This window comes from Asparagus officinalis, chromosome 6, assembly GCF_001876935.1.
Source record: "Asparagus officinalis chromosome 6, Aspof.V1, whole genome shotgun sequence".
NCBI lineage: Eukaryota > Viridiplantae > Streptophyta > Magnoliopsida > Asparagales > Asparagaceae > Asparagus > Asparagus officinalis.
Genome location: NC_033799.1, coordinates 9968051 through 9984303, shown reverse-complemented (window position 1 = coordinate 9984303; position 16253 = coordinate 9968051). Strand labels below are relative to the sequence as shown.

General features: G+C 35.2%; 2 protein-coding genes across 4 annotated transcripts; both read left to right on the top strand.

The window, feature by feature from the left end:
• On the top strand, window positions 420-3243 carry LOC109845444. Of its 2 annotated transcripts, none has more exons than XR_002248360.1 (3): window positions 420-2570; window positions 2656-3078; window positions 3154-3243. XR_002248360.1 is itself a non-coding variant. In XM_020414695.1 (3 exons), the coding sequence occupies exons 1-3, from the start codon at window positions 442-444 to the stop codon at window positions 3088-3090; spliced, it is 2481 nt and encodes an 826-aa protein (XP_020270284.1). In that variant the 5' UTR covers window positions 420-441; the 3' UTR covers window positions 3091-3243. The 2 variants fall into 2 exon arrangements, 1 of the variants encoding a protein (XP_020270284.1); XM_020414695.1 differs by having other exon boundaries at window positions 2656-2892; window positions 2976-3243.
• On the top strand, window positions 3893-6591 carry LOC109845443. 2 transcript variants are annotated; one of them, XM_020414693.1, is made up of 11 exons: window positions 3893-4007; window positions 4085-4144; window positions 4218-4442; window positions 4514-4755; window positions 4845-5057; window positions 5137-5241; window positions 5317-5433; window positions 5555-5691; window positions 5803-6157; window positions 6246-6369; window positions 6400-6591. In XM_020414693.1, exons 1-10 carry the CDS (start codon window positions 3908-3910, stop codon window positions 6318-6320), a joined length of 1629 nt encoding a protein of 542 aa, XP_020270282.1. In that variant the 5' UTR covers window positions 3893-3907; the 3' UTR covers window positions 6321-6369; window positions 6400-6591. The 2 variants fall into 2 exon arrangements, with proteins under 2 accessions (XP_020270282.1, XP_020270281.1); XM_020414692.1 differs by having other exon boundaries at window positions 6246-6591.

Sequence of the window (16253 nt, the reverse complement as noted above, 5' to 3'; positions counted from 1 at the left end):
TTGTTAAATGATATATGAACGTATGTTAGATTTGTTTTGTATGTATAAGAGTCATGAATGTACTAGTAGTTGTGTGATTTGTCGTAGTTAATAATTATATATAATTTACAGATGAGGGTAATTCCTGACAAATCATGGATAGATATCCCACGGCTTCATAGATTTCGTGACACACGATACAAGGAGGGATGTGAAGCCTTCATACGTTATGCAGAAATGAATCCGAGAAAATTAGCAAGTGGTGCTATGTATTGTCCTTGTTGCATGTGTAGGAATTTGAAATTGCTGAATAGTAATGATATACGGATCCACCTAATGAAATCAGGTTTTGATGAAAAATATAAATATTGGAACTGGCATGGGGAAGGTATCACTGAAGATGAGGATCCAAATGTGCGTGTCGGTACGTCCGGTGGACAACGAATAGATGACACAGAAACAATGTTGAATGATATTTTTCCTCGACCTAGAGAATTTGAGGGTGATGATAATGTCGAGGATGATATCGGAGATAAAAGTGAAGATGATATCGATGTTGAAGCTGAAGAAGTAGGAGATGATGGAAGTGCCGAAAATATTGATGATATGCATTCCTCCGCAGAAATAGAACGAATATTGAAGCTACTAGAAGATAGTGAAAAGGACTTATATGAGGGATGTACCGAGTACTCCAGATTTTCATTTATGCTAAAACTCCTACACATTAAGACACTTAGCGGTATGTCAGATAATTATTTTGAAATGCTTCTTGATTTGCTTCGAACTGTAATACCTGGAGGAGTGAATAGCATACCCCAAACAACTTATCAAGCTGAGAAGATTGTCGCTGCTCTGGGTCTAGATTATAATAAGATTGATGCATGTCCGAATGATTGTATTTTGTACCACAAGGCCAATAAAGACCTTCAAGAATGTCCGACATGTGGAGTTTCTAGGTGGAAACAACGTACAAATTCTTCAATAAGGATTACAACGGAGACAGAGATAACACAGAAGAAAATTCCAGCCAAGGTGCTTCGACATTTTCCATTAGCTCCTAGATTGCGAAGATTGTACATGAACAAAGAAACGGCGAAAAATATGAGGTGGCACAAGGAAGATCGAGTAGATGATGGTAAATTGAGACATCCTGCTGATGCGGTAGCTTGGAAGCATGTTGATAAAATTTATCCTCGATTTGCCGAAGATTGCAGAAATGTAAGACTGGGTCTGTCAAGTGACGGATTCAATCCATTTGGGGTAATGAGCTCTGGTTGGTCTACTTGGCCAGTTGTACTAATGCCATATAATTTACCTCCATTGCTTTGTATGAAACAGCCATTTATGATACTTTCATTACTGATACCCGGTAAACATGCACCTGGAAATGATATTGATGTTTACTTAGAGCCTCTAATTGATGAGCTGAAACAACTATGGTCTGAGGGTATTGTAACATATGATGCCCATTTAAAAGAATCGTTTAGATTACGTGCTATTCTATTATGGACGATTAATGATTTTCCAGCCTATGCTAATCTGTCTGGGTATTCCACAAAGGGAAAGTGTGCTTGTCCTGTATGTGGTCCGGAATTTGAAGCTCTTCAATTACCACATAGCCGAAAGAGTTGTTATTGGTTTAATCGAAGGTGGTTGCCCTTGAGTCATAAGTACAGAAAATTATCAGCTAAGTTTGATGGCACAGTTGAGAAAAGAATGAAGCCGCGTCAACTCACAGGTACTGAGATCGTTCAATTACTTGAGGGGTTTCCAAAAGTTGTGTTTGGGAAAAAACGCTATTCTAAATTTAGCCCGCTCAGAGTAAGAGATTATTTAAAGTCAAAAAGGCCACTGAAGCGTAAGCGAAAGGTCCGGAAAATGCAAGTTGAGGAAGAAGACCAAAAATTACCTAGAGGATGGACTAAATTTAGTATCTTCTTTCAGCTACCTTATTGGCAAAATCTTAAAATCCGCCACAACTTAGATGTCATGCATATTGAGAAAAATATATGTGATAACATAGTATCAACTCTCCTACAAGATGCAAACAAGTCGAAGGATGATCTACGGGCGCGCCAAGATCTGACTGCTTTGAATATCCGAAATGATTTGCAAGCTCAAGATGTTGGACTTAAAAAATTAAAGTTGCCTCCGTCTCGTGTTACACTGACAAATGAGCAGATGCAACGATTTTGTGAAATTCTCAAATCAGTAAAGTCTCCGGATGGTTACTCTGCTAACATTTCAAATAATGTCCAAGTGCAAGAGCGAAAACTCTTAGGTCTGAAGACCCATGATTATCACGTTCTTCTCCATCAATTGCTTCCTGTTGCAATCCGTAACAATATGGATAAAGAAGCGTCGAAGATTATTATTGAGTATTGTGGGTTTTTCAGAAAATTATGCTCTAAAGTCATAGATGTAGATGAATTTAAAAAACTTGAAGCTGAGGTCCGAGTTACTCTATGCAATATGGAAGTAATATTCCCTCCTTCTTTTTTTACGGTTATGGTCCATCTTACCCAGCATCTTGCAAGAGAGGCTAGAATCGCCGGACCTGTTACTTATCGTTGGATGTATCCGATTGAGAGGTAAATTATATTTTTTTTTGCATTCATTACTTGTATATGCGTTTTTGAAATTACCGTGCTAATAATTAGTTATTTTGATTCTAAGATACTTGGGCTCCATGAAACATAATGTTCGCAATCGAGCTCGTCCAGAAGGCTCGATAGCTGAAGGATACGTGGCAAATGAATGCTTTATTTTTGCATCACGTTACATGCGCCAGAAGAAAACCACGGCTCAAGTACCAGATAAGGAGAGAAAGCGTGAAAAATATCCGAGATCTCTCTTAGAACAAATTCATGCATATGTGCTGGAAAACCTTGATATGTTCGCAGACTATCGAAGGTAACAAATAACACCCGAAATATAGATGAGACTATTCATTTTACATAATGTTCGCAATGCAAACTTATATATTGTTTATGTAGGCGACATTTGGAGAAGCTTAAGAATGAAACAACCGGTAGGAATGCAGCGCATAATATTCAGAAAAGACATAGGAAAGAATTTTCTGATTGGTTAAGATTTGATGTAAGTATTTAACAATTAATTTATGAACATTCATAATATAACATCCCCTAAATATTCTGAAATTTTTTGTCTTAGGTTGATAAATCACTTCTTGATGGTACTACGTTACCAGATGAAATTATTATACATGCACAACGCCCTTATTATGAAGTGAGACGTTATAATGAGCATTTGATCAATGGATATAAATTTCGAACGCTAGAGACTGATGATAGGAGGGTAACTCAGAACAGTGGGGTCATGGGCTTGTTTGCTCAAGAATGTTTTTCAAGTACAAGAGATCAGAACCCAATTCTAGCTGACATACTATATTATGGCCAATTAGAAGATATTGTTGAAGTAATTTACGGGTTTGGTAAACCAAAACAATGTACTTACACGATGTTCAAGGTTCGGTGGTGTCCTGCAAAAAAGCAAAAGGATCATTATGGATTTACACTTGTCAATCTCCATCGAGAAGTATATACGGATGAGAAATTCATTTTTGCAGAACAAGCTGATCAGTGCTTCTTCGTGAGAGATCCGAATGTCATATCTGATTGGGTGGTTTTGTACAAGGAGCCAAGATCTGTTGTTCTACCTAATAACAATGAAAAAAATATTGAAGAAAGTGAATATAATTATAGTGAACCAATTGGTTCATCTGATGATGTTTGGCAAGAATTCTCTTACGCACAGAATGTGGCGTTGGATGTAGGTATGTAATATATATGTTACACTGCATTAAAGTTTTTTAGCTAATCATAATAAGAACAATGCATTTCATAATAACTTATCTCATGAGCATGTATATTTTTTTTCTTAACTATGTTAATAATTGAAATTGCAGATGAGGAGGATGAGGAGACTCTTTGACCTCGAGGGTGATCGATCACGTAGTATCACCCCTGGTAGTGGTGCTGATGATACACTACCATCTCCGGATGCAGGTATAAAAATTAATTAATACTTTAATATATTTTATCAATTATTAATTATCTAGCTAATAGTGATTAATTTGTTGCAGATGCGGGTTATTCATCACCTGGCCCCTCTGATGCAGTACCAGAACCATCCCCTGATGCAGGTATTCAATATTATAATGCTCAATTATAATGGTTAATTAAAAACTATATTAATGATTCTCCTTTCTTATGTAGGGGATACTTGGACACCGACATATCCATCTTATACATTCCACACGGACTTGCGGCCAAAGACACAGGACTATCTTAGTTTACCTTTACCTCCAGCCTCTCATAAGTCTATGGCTGACGCAAGGAAGTACCATACACGTGCTGCGAGAAAATTAGAAGAAATGCGTGAAATGATTGAGACACGAAAGAAGGTTGCACTCGCAGCAAAGGAAAGAGAGATAGCGAATGGTAAATTGTATAAATACTTTTAATTTTCACATTTGTATATTATATGATATATTATCATGTTATTATTGTAGGTGCTAAGAAGGATCGTATCGAGAACAGACGTGGCGGAGGTAAGCCTGATTCCAAACAACCGCCAAGAGGAATGAGGGCAATAATTCGGTGGAATAGTTCTAATTTGCCCGTTGGTCCATGGTCGACCCGCTTGAATGCATATATTGGGGTTCTAGTGCGTAGAGCGACCATTATCAACCCTTATTTTCAATTTCGAGAACTACCATGGAGCGCATACGAGGCGATATGGACAGCGCTTATGGTAACTACATATTGCTATTACTTTTTATTTATTAATAATTAGTATTTGATATTAAATTATCTTTCCTAAATGTGTATGTAAATCTACAGGACTGCTTCTGCCTTGAGGACTTTGAGGGGGCTTGGAATTATGTGTTCAATGTTAAGGTTGAAGTAGTTCTCAAACAATGGAGGCATGAGATCAAACATGAAACCTATGACAGGTATGAGGAGGACTGGCAGAGGTTTTTAAACCTCGACGCCCGAGTTGACGAGGTTCATTTCACAGCTCTCCTCATGTATTGGGACAGCGATGCCTCCAAGGTTAGTTTCATGAAAATTACTTTATACTTTTAAGATATTAATTTATTGCATATTTGCTAATTTTTTTCTTTTAAAAAAGAATAAATCCACGAAGGGGTCAGAAAATAGAAGAAAGAAGCTGCATGACCACCACTTGGGCTCACACTCCTATGCCAATCTGGAGGATGTTTATTGTCAGGATACGGTAGATTTCCGTCTAAAGTTTTGATGAATTTAATGATTAGTATGATTATGAGTGTGATAATATATAATATGACAGGGAAAATCATTAATGCCAATACACTTGAGGGCGAAAGCGGCGTATGGCATTTTCCGTGATAGATATAGGGGTGATGAGAAGAATCGAGATAAGATCAAGGCAAATCTCGAGTTGGTGGTGAGAGTTATACATATCTTGTGTAGTATTATTAATTCTATTTTGTTGTTAATATTATGAGGAAATGAGAACACAAATAACATTGTCTTTACCATGAATTAATTATATATTTGTGCTTTAGGAGGGATTTGAGGCTGCATCCAAGGAGGCTGCAACTGTGTATATGTCGCAGCAGGAGGAACAATCTGAGCCGGACCCTCACATGCTTTCTGCAGAGGACAACATTACTCTCACACAGCATTTGATGGGTCATAATAGGTATGGATGTAGAAAATTTGAATCAATTTGAATACTACATTCCTATTTATATTTTTTTATCATTATTGAATTCGAGAGGTAAATTTAATATTTATTTCTCCCTAAACATAGGAGAGGGAGATATCCTCTGCATGGTGTTGGAGCTTCACCCGGCGTAAGCATGAGGTCATCCACAGCATCCTCCACAGCATTTACATCCATGAGAGCAGCCCCGCCTCGGTTCCAGGCTATGCCATTTGTCGCACGTATCTCTGCATATTTGCTTGACAAGATTGACTCGGAGCTACATATCCAGGTGACTAATGAGATGACAAGAGTTGCGCTGACGGCGAACTCGATGGATGATCTCCTGGGGTATGTCATGCAATATTTAAGCGGTGTGATTCCTCATGGCGCGTATGGTGGTGTTATACGGATTATAAGCTCGCTTGGCGATAATTCCGGTGCTGGTCAGAGCAGCACTCAGGTACCTTATTTTTTTCTTAAAATAATAAATTCATTTATATTTAATATGTATTAAACACCCCTTAATGATTATTCAATTGACCATTCAGAGTGGAGATATTGGAGGGAGCAGCACACGTTCTCGTAACCAGGATAGAGATACTGCCGACGACGACGACCGATGAGGTTTATGAGGTTTTTTGTGGATTTTTAATGCAATGAACAACTTTATCTGTTATAACAATACTTATATGCGTGTTGGATGTTATAACAATACTTATATGCGTGTTGGATGTTATAACAATACTTATATGCGTGTTGGATGTTATAACAATACTTATATGCGTGTTGGATTTGTTTATTACGCTGGAATTGATTATATTATGGCTGGATCTGTGCATTATGTTGGATTTGTATATTTTTGGGTTTGAATGGAATTGTCTAAAATCTTGATTATATTTGGATGGTTGGATGTATTCATATATACAGTATTTATTGTATGTATTCATGTATTGGTGTAATTGTACAGGGAAATACAAATTGTAATATATTTTTAGACGGAATTCCGTCTAGTATGAATCAAACTAGACGGAAATTCCGTCTAGGTTGTAATAATCAACCTAGACGGATTTCCGTCTAGGTTGATTCATCATAGACGGAATTCCGTCTAGGATCAACCTAGACGGAATTCCGTCTAGGTTGACAACCTAGACGGATTTCCGTCTAGGTTGTGAACCTAGACGGTTTCCCGTCTAGGTTGTTAACGTAGACGGATTTCCGTCTAGGTTAACAACCTAGACGGAAATATAACTTCCGTCTAGGTTGGTTTCCGTCTAGATTGATCAATCTAGACGGAAATCCGTCTAGTTTGATCCAAATTAGACGGTAACAGAATAAACCAATCTACCTAGACGGATTTCCATCTAGATGACCCAACCTAGACGGATTGTAGACCAACCTAGACGGAAATTTCCGTCTAGGTTGGTCGTTTTTCTACTAGTGGAAAAGTGAATCTAAGGTGACACCCTAGACTCCCACCTAAGGACGCGGCCTAAAATCACATCATTCTCTAAAAAAATTTTGCGATCCGCTCAGTTAAACTTGATTTACACGTTCTTAAATCTAAACAAACTAATTTTGGGGTGAACCCGTCGTGTTTTGACCCTTCATCCACTCGCTGCAATTTTAACGGTTTCGAATGAATAAAACTTTTTGGACGACTCAACGAATGGTCAAAACACGACGGGTTCACCCCAAAATTGGTGTGTTTGAGTTTAAGAACGTGTAGATCAAGTTCAACGGAGCGGATCGTAAAAAAAAATTAGGGAATGATATGATTTTAGGTTGCATGCACAAGGAGCATTAGAATTCTTATGTTTGTGTGCATCATAACAAAACTTAGCTAAATGACCTTGACGGCCGCAAATAGAACACTTATAAGTTTTGCTATACATGTGTGCATAATGAGTGGTGGATGACTTCTTAGACTTAGCACACATATACATAAGCTTCTTATGATTATTAATGCATGTTTTCAAAGTTGAATCTAAAGATGAAATACTATTTTTCATAAGATTCAAATCTTCATTTTTAGGCACATATGCATTTTTAGAAGTAGAACATAAATAGTCATTTATAAAAGAAGCTGTATTATTTTGTATGTTCTTTACTTCTAACATGGCATTATCTCTTTCATGAGTTAAACTAGCAACGTTTGAAGTTAAAGAAACATGATCCAATTTTAATTTTTCATTGTTTTCTTTAAGGATCACATTTTCATTAGAAATAGTTTCAAACTTAGATGCTAACAACTCATGATCGGATTTCAAAATTTCATGCTTGCTTTGTAAATTAATGAAATCATTTTGCAATTTGTTAAAGGCATGTAATAATTTTTCACTAGCACAAGCAAGTTCATCATTAGGTAAATCATTAATAGATTTGAACTCGCAAACCTCACTAGGGCTATCGCCTAGTGCACGTGTGCATAATGCTCCATATGAACTTGAAGCGGGATCCTCCAAAGCTTGTCGGATCGCCTCCAAGTCTCCTTGATGTGCTTCTATAAATATCCATAAGGTGTAAGCACTATCAAAATGAACAAACTTGTTAGACATAGATGAATTAAAAGCATTTAGCAAATATTCTAACAAAATATTGTTCATTGTAAACATACGATGATCATTCTTATTCCACTTGGATTTCTCCAAAGTGGGCACAATATAAGCATCATCTATAATTTCCCATAAATCAAAATGTTTAGATCTAACAAATAGTTTAAATCTAACACACCATTGGGCATAGGGGAAATTATCTAATCTAGGAGCAATATTAATGGCATAACCTAAACCATGCATATCCATAATATAAAAGGCAAGCAAGATACAAATAAAGCTCAAAATTAGATTAGCACAATAAGCTAACTTGGATCTTTAACTCAAGGCGATTAGACCTTAAATCAAAGAGCACCAAGCTCTGATACCAGTGTTAGACCCTAGAGGGGGGGGTGATTAGGGTCTTATGCTAATCTAATCCGATTTTATGCCAATTAAAACTTAATTAATAAGTTATCCTAGCAAGTATGAAATACAACAATGTATATGAGCTAGGATAAGCAATATGAACAACAAGATATATCCTAACAAAGAGATATAGGCAATGTATGTGCAAGGATATATAAACTCAAGGGTAAACAATCTAAACTAGATAGTGGGCAATATAATCAACAAGCAATATACAAAGGCGATATAAGATATGAACATAAAAGAAAGTGCGCCAATGCAATCACAAACAAACAATATGATTACAGAGTTCGGTCCCCACGACCTACGTCTCCGCTCCTCGCCTCGAGGAGATCTCCACTATCACAACCGGGTTTTCTACGTTCACACGAACAACGTTTACACCTCACAATATAATCACTATGCAATCACACCTCACACACTAAGTGTTGATCCTATCTCGTGTCCTCCTCCTCAAGTGCTTGGTTACAACCTCTCCCTAGGCACGTCAACTGACGCCACTCCTCTTGGATTCGACCCCGTCTCTCACCACACACTTCTCTCGGTGTACAAGTGTATTACAAGTGAATCCTCACAATTAGGCTTAATACAAAGTGTTTGTTCTCTACAATGAATGAGAACAAATTATAAGCTCACTCTCTAAGTTACACAATCCCACAACCCAATTATACTATGAATGTAAATATAATAAGCTCAATGGTTGTGTGTGTACAAAGAGATAAATAAAATTTATTAAACTAAACTCAATATAAATCTAGCTTATGGAAATTATAATCAAAATAATAAATTGCTAGATGAGTTTAGAAACACTTCTCTAAAGATGACAAGAGAGTGGGAGAAGAGTGAATGCTCAAACACCAAAGGATGATCTCCACTTGCTCTTGTGAAATTTGCTTCACAAACAAAACTCTTAAACACTCTTTTAAACAAACACAAAACACCCTTAAACTTGTTTAAATAGGGTATTTATACCCACTCAAAAACTCAGCCAAAACCCCTAACAAAAGACAAAAACAGCCCCAGCAAACAGTTCAGAAAAATAGCCGTTGGAAGCCAACGGATACATTGACGGTCGACAGGAAATTCTGTCGGTCGACCGACGGAGAACAAAAACACGAAGGACTGTTCTGGACCATCGTCGGTCGACCGGTGCGGTCGATCGATGGAGCTTTCGGAATCTTTAGAGTTTGCTTGTAATTTTTAGATTTTTAGATTTTTAGAGGTCTTTTTGTAATTTTAGATTTTTAGGTGGTTGTTTGCAATTTTCATAACTTTAAGGATGTTGTTTGCAATTTTTATATTTTTGGGGATTTGTTTGTTTTTTCAAGTTTTTTAGGGAGTTGTCTACATTTTGAGAATTCAAAGAGTGTTATTTGTAATTTTTAGATTTTTTGGGATTGTTTGTAATTTCATATTTTGATGGGGCAATTTATATGTTCGATATTTTTAGAGGTTATTTGTAATTTTATGGGTTAATCTAAAAATAGGAATGATTCACGAGTACACATTGACTTTCAAGGATAAAGTTTGTCAGTATATAATCATGAGGTTCTCTGAAATATTTTGGAGGTTCTCTGAAATTTCCAACTTATCAGGTTTTAAAAAGCTTTAGGGTTTAGTACCAAAGCCACCAAACTTATTAGAGATTTAATAATTTTTTCTCACACACACACACATACACACACATATTTATATATACTAGTATAATGCACGTGCTTTGCACGTGGATATGTTGTTGTATTTAATATTATATTATTTAATAAATTATATATAACCATTAAAAATTATTTTATTACACTATGTTTAATTTTTTTTAACTTATACTAATATTAGTACTTATAATATTATTAACATACATTTAATAGTTATTTAAATTTTTTTTATACTATTAAACAATTATTTAGGAGTATAATTATTAAATAATAATGTAATCATTAGTTTAAGTAATATTATTGATATAATTAAACCATTTAAATTATTAAATATTTATATCATGTACATATTTTATTACAATATCTATTAAATAATGTAAATAATTTTTAATATTATATGACATTATGTTGTAAAGAATATTACATTGTTTAATAATTAATATCATCTTAGTAATAAAAAATTAGATGGTATAAATTAAAAATACTATTATTTAGAAAAAATAATTTATATAAAAATATTGGATCCTTGAAATATATGAGACATTTACTTTCCAACAAAAAGTGCATGACTCATAAATTGCAAAGATCCAATATTTTATTGCACTATGTTCATAATGTCCAATTTTTATGTCTAGTTTTGGGAAAACTTTGCCGAGGTGAAGAATTATTGGATAGCAGTATTCCTAATCTATTAGGATTCCTAATCTATTTTGGTAACATGAGATTATTAGGATTCCTAATTTTTTTTGTTTTTGGTTTTAGGATTCTAGTCTGTTTTGGTACTAGTTTTCTATATATATATGGAGATTAGAATCAATCATCAAAAGAGAGGAGAGTTGTACTCGGAGATTAGAGAGACTTTTGAGCATTGTGAGAGTGAGATATTGTGAGCAAGTTGAGAGCTTTGGTTGAGAGTTAGTTTGTGAGTTTTATGAGATTGTAATCCTTTGTACTCTTCTTGATTTAGTGGAATCTCCTCATCCTCTCCCCGTGGACGTAGGCAATTTGCCGAACCACGTAAAATTGGTTGTCTCGCTATTTGTATGATTTGTAATAGCTTACTTAGGTTCCCTCGACAGGTCAGTCCTAGAACTGTTGAGAGGAAGAGCTGATATCTTACTTGGTTGAGATATTTTGCTTAAGGTTCTTGTTTCCTTTGTGAAACAGGAATTCGTATTGCGACATGACTCTCTTGTTATGCTGCTGAAGTGCTGCCAAAATTTCCGCTACGTGCAACATTCCTTCTGTTGTTCGTTTTGCTGCTCACTGCACTGCCAATGTAAATTGATGATTAATGATGATCCTTCGTTGTTGTTTGTTTAGCAGTGTTTTTGCAGAGGCAAGTTTCGATAGTATCACAAGTTGATGCAAGGGTATTGCAACCTACTCCTACAAGCTGTCATGCTCTACATTTAAGTTGTTGCATTTAGAGCTTCACTTGCTGTACCCATAGTTAAATTGCTATGCTTACAGATTAAATGTCTCTACTAAGAATTCAAGTCGCTATACTTTCAGTTTTTTGGAGGTGGCAGGGATCGAAGGGAGGTGGTGGGGCTGTCGAAGGGTGGTGGTTGTATTCTCGCATAATATTAATATTTAATTTTAATATATTTATCTATACTACTTATAAAAGAGAATACCCATGTCAAAACTTTTGATTTCCTTTTTTACCCCCTCAATTTTTTATAACTCAAAATTATACTATTAATTATAAAACTAATGATCCATAACCTCTCATTAACTATGCACCTTTTCATTTTCTTAAAAATCTATACTACTTATAAAAGAGAATACCCATGTCAAAACTTTTGATTTCCTTTTTTACCCCCTCAATTTTTTATAACTCAAAATTATACTATTAATTATAAAACTAATGATCCATAACCTCTCATTAACTATGCACCTTTTCATTTTCTTAAATTATTTGGTTATTCACTAGAATATATTAATAATTTATAATGATAACAAAATTCATGAATATATGATAATTTATTATAAATAATTATTAATTATATAAAATAGTAAAAGCCATTCATTTAATAAATTATTGCACATAATTATAACTATTAATAATAGTATAAATATGGGTTATTTATTTATGTTGTAAAGAATATTACCTCGTTTGATAATTAATATCATCTTAGTAATAAAACTTTGGATTTTATAAGTTAAAAATACTTTTATTTTAGAAAATTAATATATATAAAAAATTTGGATCCTTTAAATTTATGAGACATATATTTTTCTCTTCTTTTCTTCAAAATATTTGGCCACTCGCTAGAATATTCTAATAATTTATAATGATAACAAAATTAATAAATATATTATAATTTAATATAAAATAATTATTAATTGTAATGAAATAGTAAAATTATTTATTTAATAAAATATTGTACATAATTATAATTATTAATAATATTATAAATAGGATTTTTTATATTATAACGATTATTACCCTTTACGATATTATAATATCGTCTTAGACATAAAAATTGGACATTATGAACATAGTGTAATAAAATATTAGATCTTTGCAATTTATGAGTCATGCATTTTTTGTTGGAAAGTAAATGTCTCATATATTTTAAGGATCCAATATTTTTATATAAATTATTTTTTCTAAATAATAGTATTTTTAATTTATACCATCTAATTTTTTATTACTAAGATGATATTAATTATTAAACAATGTAATATTCTTTACAACATAATGTCATATAATATTAAAAATTATTTACATTATTTAATAGATATTGTAATAAAATATGTACATGATATAAATATTTAATAATTTAAATGGTTTAATTATATCAATAATATTACTTAAACTAATGATTACATTATTATTTAATAATTATACTCCTAAATAATTGTTTAATAGTATAAAAAAAATTTAAATAACTATTAAATGTATGTTAATAATATTATAAGTACTAATATTAGTATAAGTTAAAAAAAATTAAACATAGTGTAATAAAATAACTTTTAATGGTTATATATAATTTATTAAATAATGTAATATTAAATACAACAACATATCCACGTGCAAAGCACGTGCATTATACTAGTATATATAAATATGTGTGTGTATGTGTGTGTGTGTGAGAAAAAATTATTAAATCTCTAATAAGTTTGGTGGCTTTGGTACTAAACCCTAAAGCTTTTTAAAACCTGATAAGTTGGAAATTTCAGAGAACCTCCAAAATATTTCAGAGAACCTCATGATTATATACTGACAAACTTTATCCTTGAAAGTCAATGTGTACTCGTAAAATATTTCAGAGAACCTCATGATTATATACTGACAAACTTTATCCTTGAAAGTCAATGTGTACTCGTTTTTTTTTTAAACTGAAAAAGCAGGGTTAGAAGCCCTGCTCATATAAAGATTTTATTAATAGACATAAAATACTACATTACTAGATGAAGAAACCACATAGGGTGAAGCAGGTAAGGAGCGGACCTATGTCGTCACCTACCAAACTGGACCCGTAACGGAACCTCAACTAGATAGCACAAAGATACATACTTACATACTAAAGTTCAGAAAAAAAACATACTTAGAAACATAACAACTTAGTTTACGGGGTAGAAACATCAGTGGATAACCAACAAAAGGTACAATTCCCAGTGGATAACCAACAAAAGTCAATGTGTACTCGTGAATCATTCCTATTTTTAGATTAACCCATAAAATTACAAATAACCTCTAAAAATATCGAACATATAAATTGCCCCATCAAAATATGAAATTACAAACAATCCCAAAAAATCTAAAAATTACAAATAACACTCTTTGAATTCTCAAAATGTAGACAACTCCCTAAAAAACTTGAAAAAACAAACAAATCCCTAAAAATATAAAAATTGCAAACAACATCCTTAAAGTTATGAAAATTGCAAACAACCACCTAAAAATTTAAAATTACAAAAAGACCTCTAAAAATCTAAAAATCTAAAAATTACAAGCAGACTCTAAAGATTCCGAAATTGCTAAAAATTACCCAAAAAGTTTGAATGTTGCAAATAGCTCCCTATAAAAATAGAAAACTATGGACAACTATTATTGGGGGCTTTCTACCAGAAGTTATTGGGGATTAAGTGACAAAACAAAAAGAATTTTAGTACAAATTAATTTTTAAAAGATTGATAGGCATAACCAAAAAAGAAACTTATAAAGAACAAAGAAATCATATATACAAACCAAAGATATCACATCTACCCGTGCAGGCATGCGGCATAATGCTTGTATATGTACATATGGAAAGTTAGATCGATCATTAAGTTATCTTAATTTTTTTTTAAGTCAAGCTTCGCTTTTCAATAAAGCATCTTCTGTTTAATTTAATCATGCCCTGCACCAAGGAGATTGGTATTGCCATTGTTGGGAGAAACCCCTATGCCGAGATCCAACCAAATAGTCGAAAGAGATAAACCAACACACCAACAAGAGCACAAACACAATCAACACCAAATTTTACGTGGTTTGGCGAGATGCCTACGTCCACGGGGTAAGGAGGGAGGAGTTTTCACTATTAGAAATCAAGGGGATACAACTAGGGTTACAAATCTCTCATAAACCCTCAACAAATCAACTCTTGATCTCACCAATTGCTCCTAGAATAGAAGGCCAAAGAAAACTCCTTTCAACAGCTCAAAACACTTGCCTTACAAACCCCAGAATCGAGTTTGAGTATTTATAAAAACCCAAACGAAACGGGTCTGGAAACAGACCCAGCCCAAACCGCTTCAACGGTCGACCGCGGCGATCGACCGCGATCCATCGCGGTCGACCGCCACGGTCGACCGCCCACAATCCCAGAACAGCAGTAGAGTCCAGAAACTCCTGCGGTCGACCGCGGCAGTCGACCGCCCCAAAAACAGAAACTTCTGCGGTCGACCACCGCGGTCAACCGCCACCAATCCCGATGCCCAGTAAGCCTCGTGCACAAACGCGATCGACCGCAGCGATCAACCGCCAATCTGTCTGCTTCCATAACTGCTTCTGAGCTCCATCTCTACAAATCTTCACCTCGGCGAAGATTCTTCCAAACTGAGCCGACACCAACCAAACTAATGCCTCGCTTGTTGCATCCAGTACGCCATGGCAACAGACTCATGACAACGGACCCCATCCATAACATGTCGAGACCCAAACGGGAGTGCAAACACTCACCCCAAAACAACTGTGTCTACTCACCAAATCGACTGTATCATAACTGACTGCCTAGGTATCCTCTCTAATGAATCAAGCCTTCACGTAGTTCACCCAATGGCCTCCAAAGGCCCTCAATGCAAAAGAAGAGTCTTCAACTCTTCACCAATACCAGCATCCAATGCGCGACTGATAGCATCACCAACGGCCCCATACTGAAACAATCCAAACACCTCCACCTGAGGTGAACCAATGGCCATATCCAAGCTATATCCACCAGCTGCATATGGATCTGTAGGCGTATAAAATTGCTTATAGATCCTTTAGCACAGCTCGGCACAAACCGACGAACCATCGGGTGACGTATCTAAACACGAGCGTCAGTCCACAACACCGAAGCCAAGTGACACGCAACGAAGCGGATTAATGAGGCGACGAGGTTAAAGAATCGCACGCAAGCAACAGAATGCATCCATTCGCGTGCGGAATCAAGCCAACGGTTCGGGGAGTCAACGAGTCATCCAACCATAGAACGGATTCGAACTCAAACACCAAGGCGGATTTACTGCCAAATCGGGATCCGGACTTCCAAATCAGAGTCCAGATCAACAACGAAGCGCAAATAAACCGAACAGACACAACAGCGAACACCCGGAAGAGCTCGGCACTAGGCCATCTAGGCGGCTCGGTGAGCCGAGCCACCAAGTGGTGGCTCGGCAACCGAGCCACCAAATGGTGGCTCGGTGGCTGAGCCACCTTGGTGGCTCGCCGAGCCACCTTGAGGTGGCT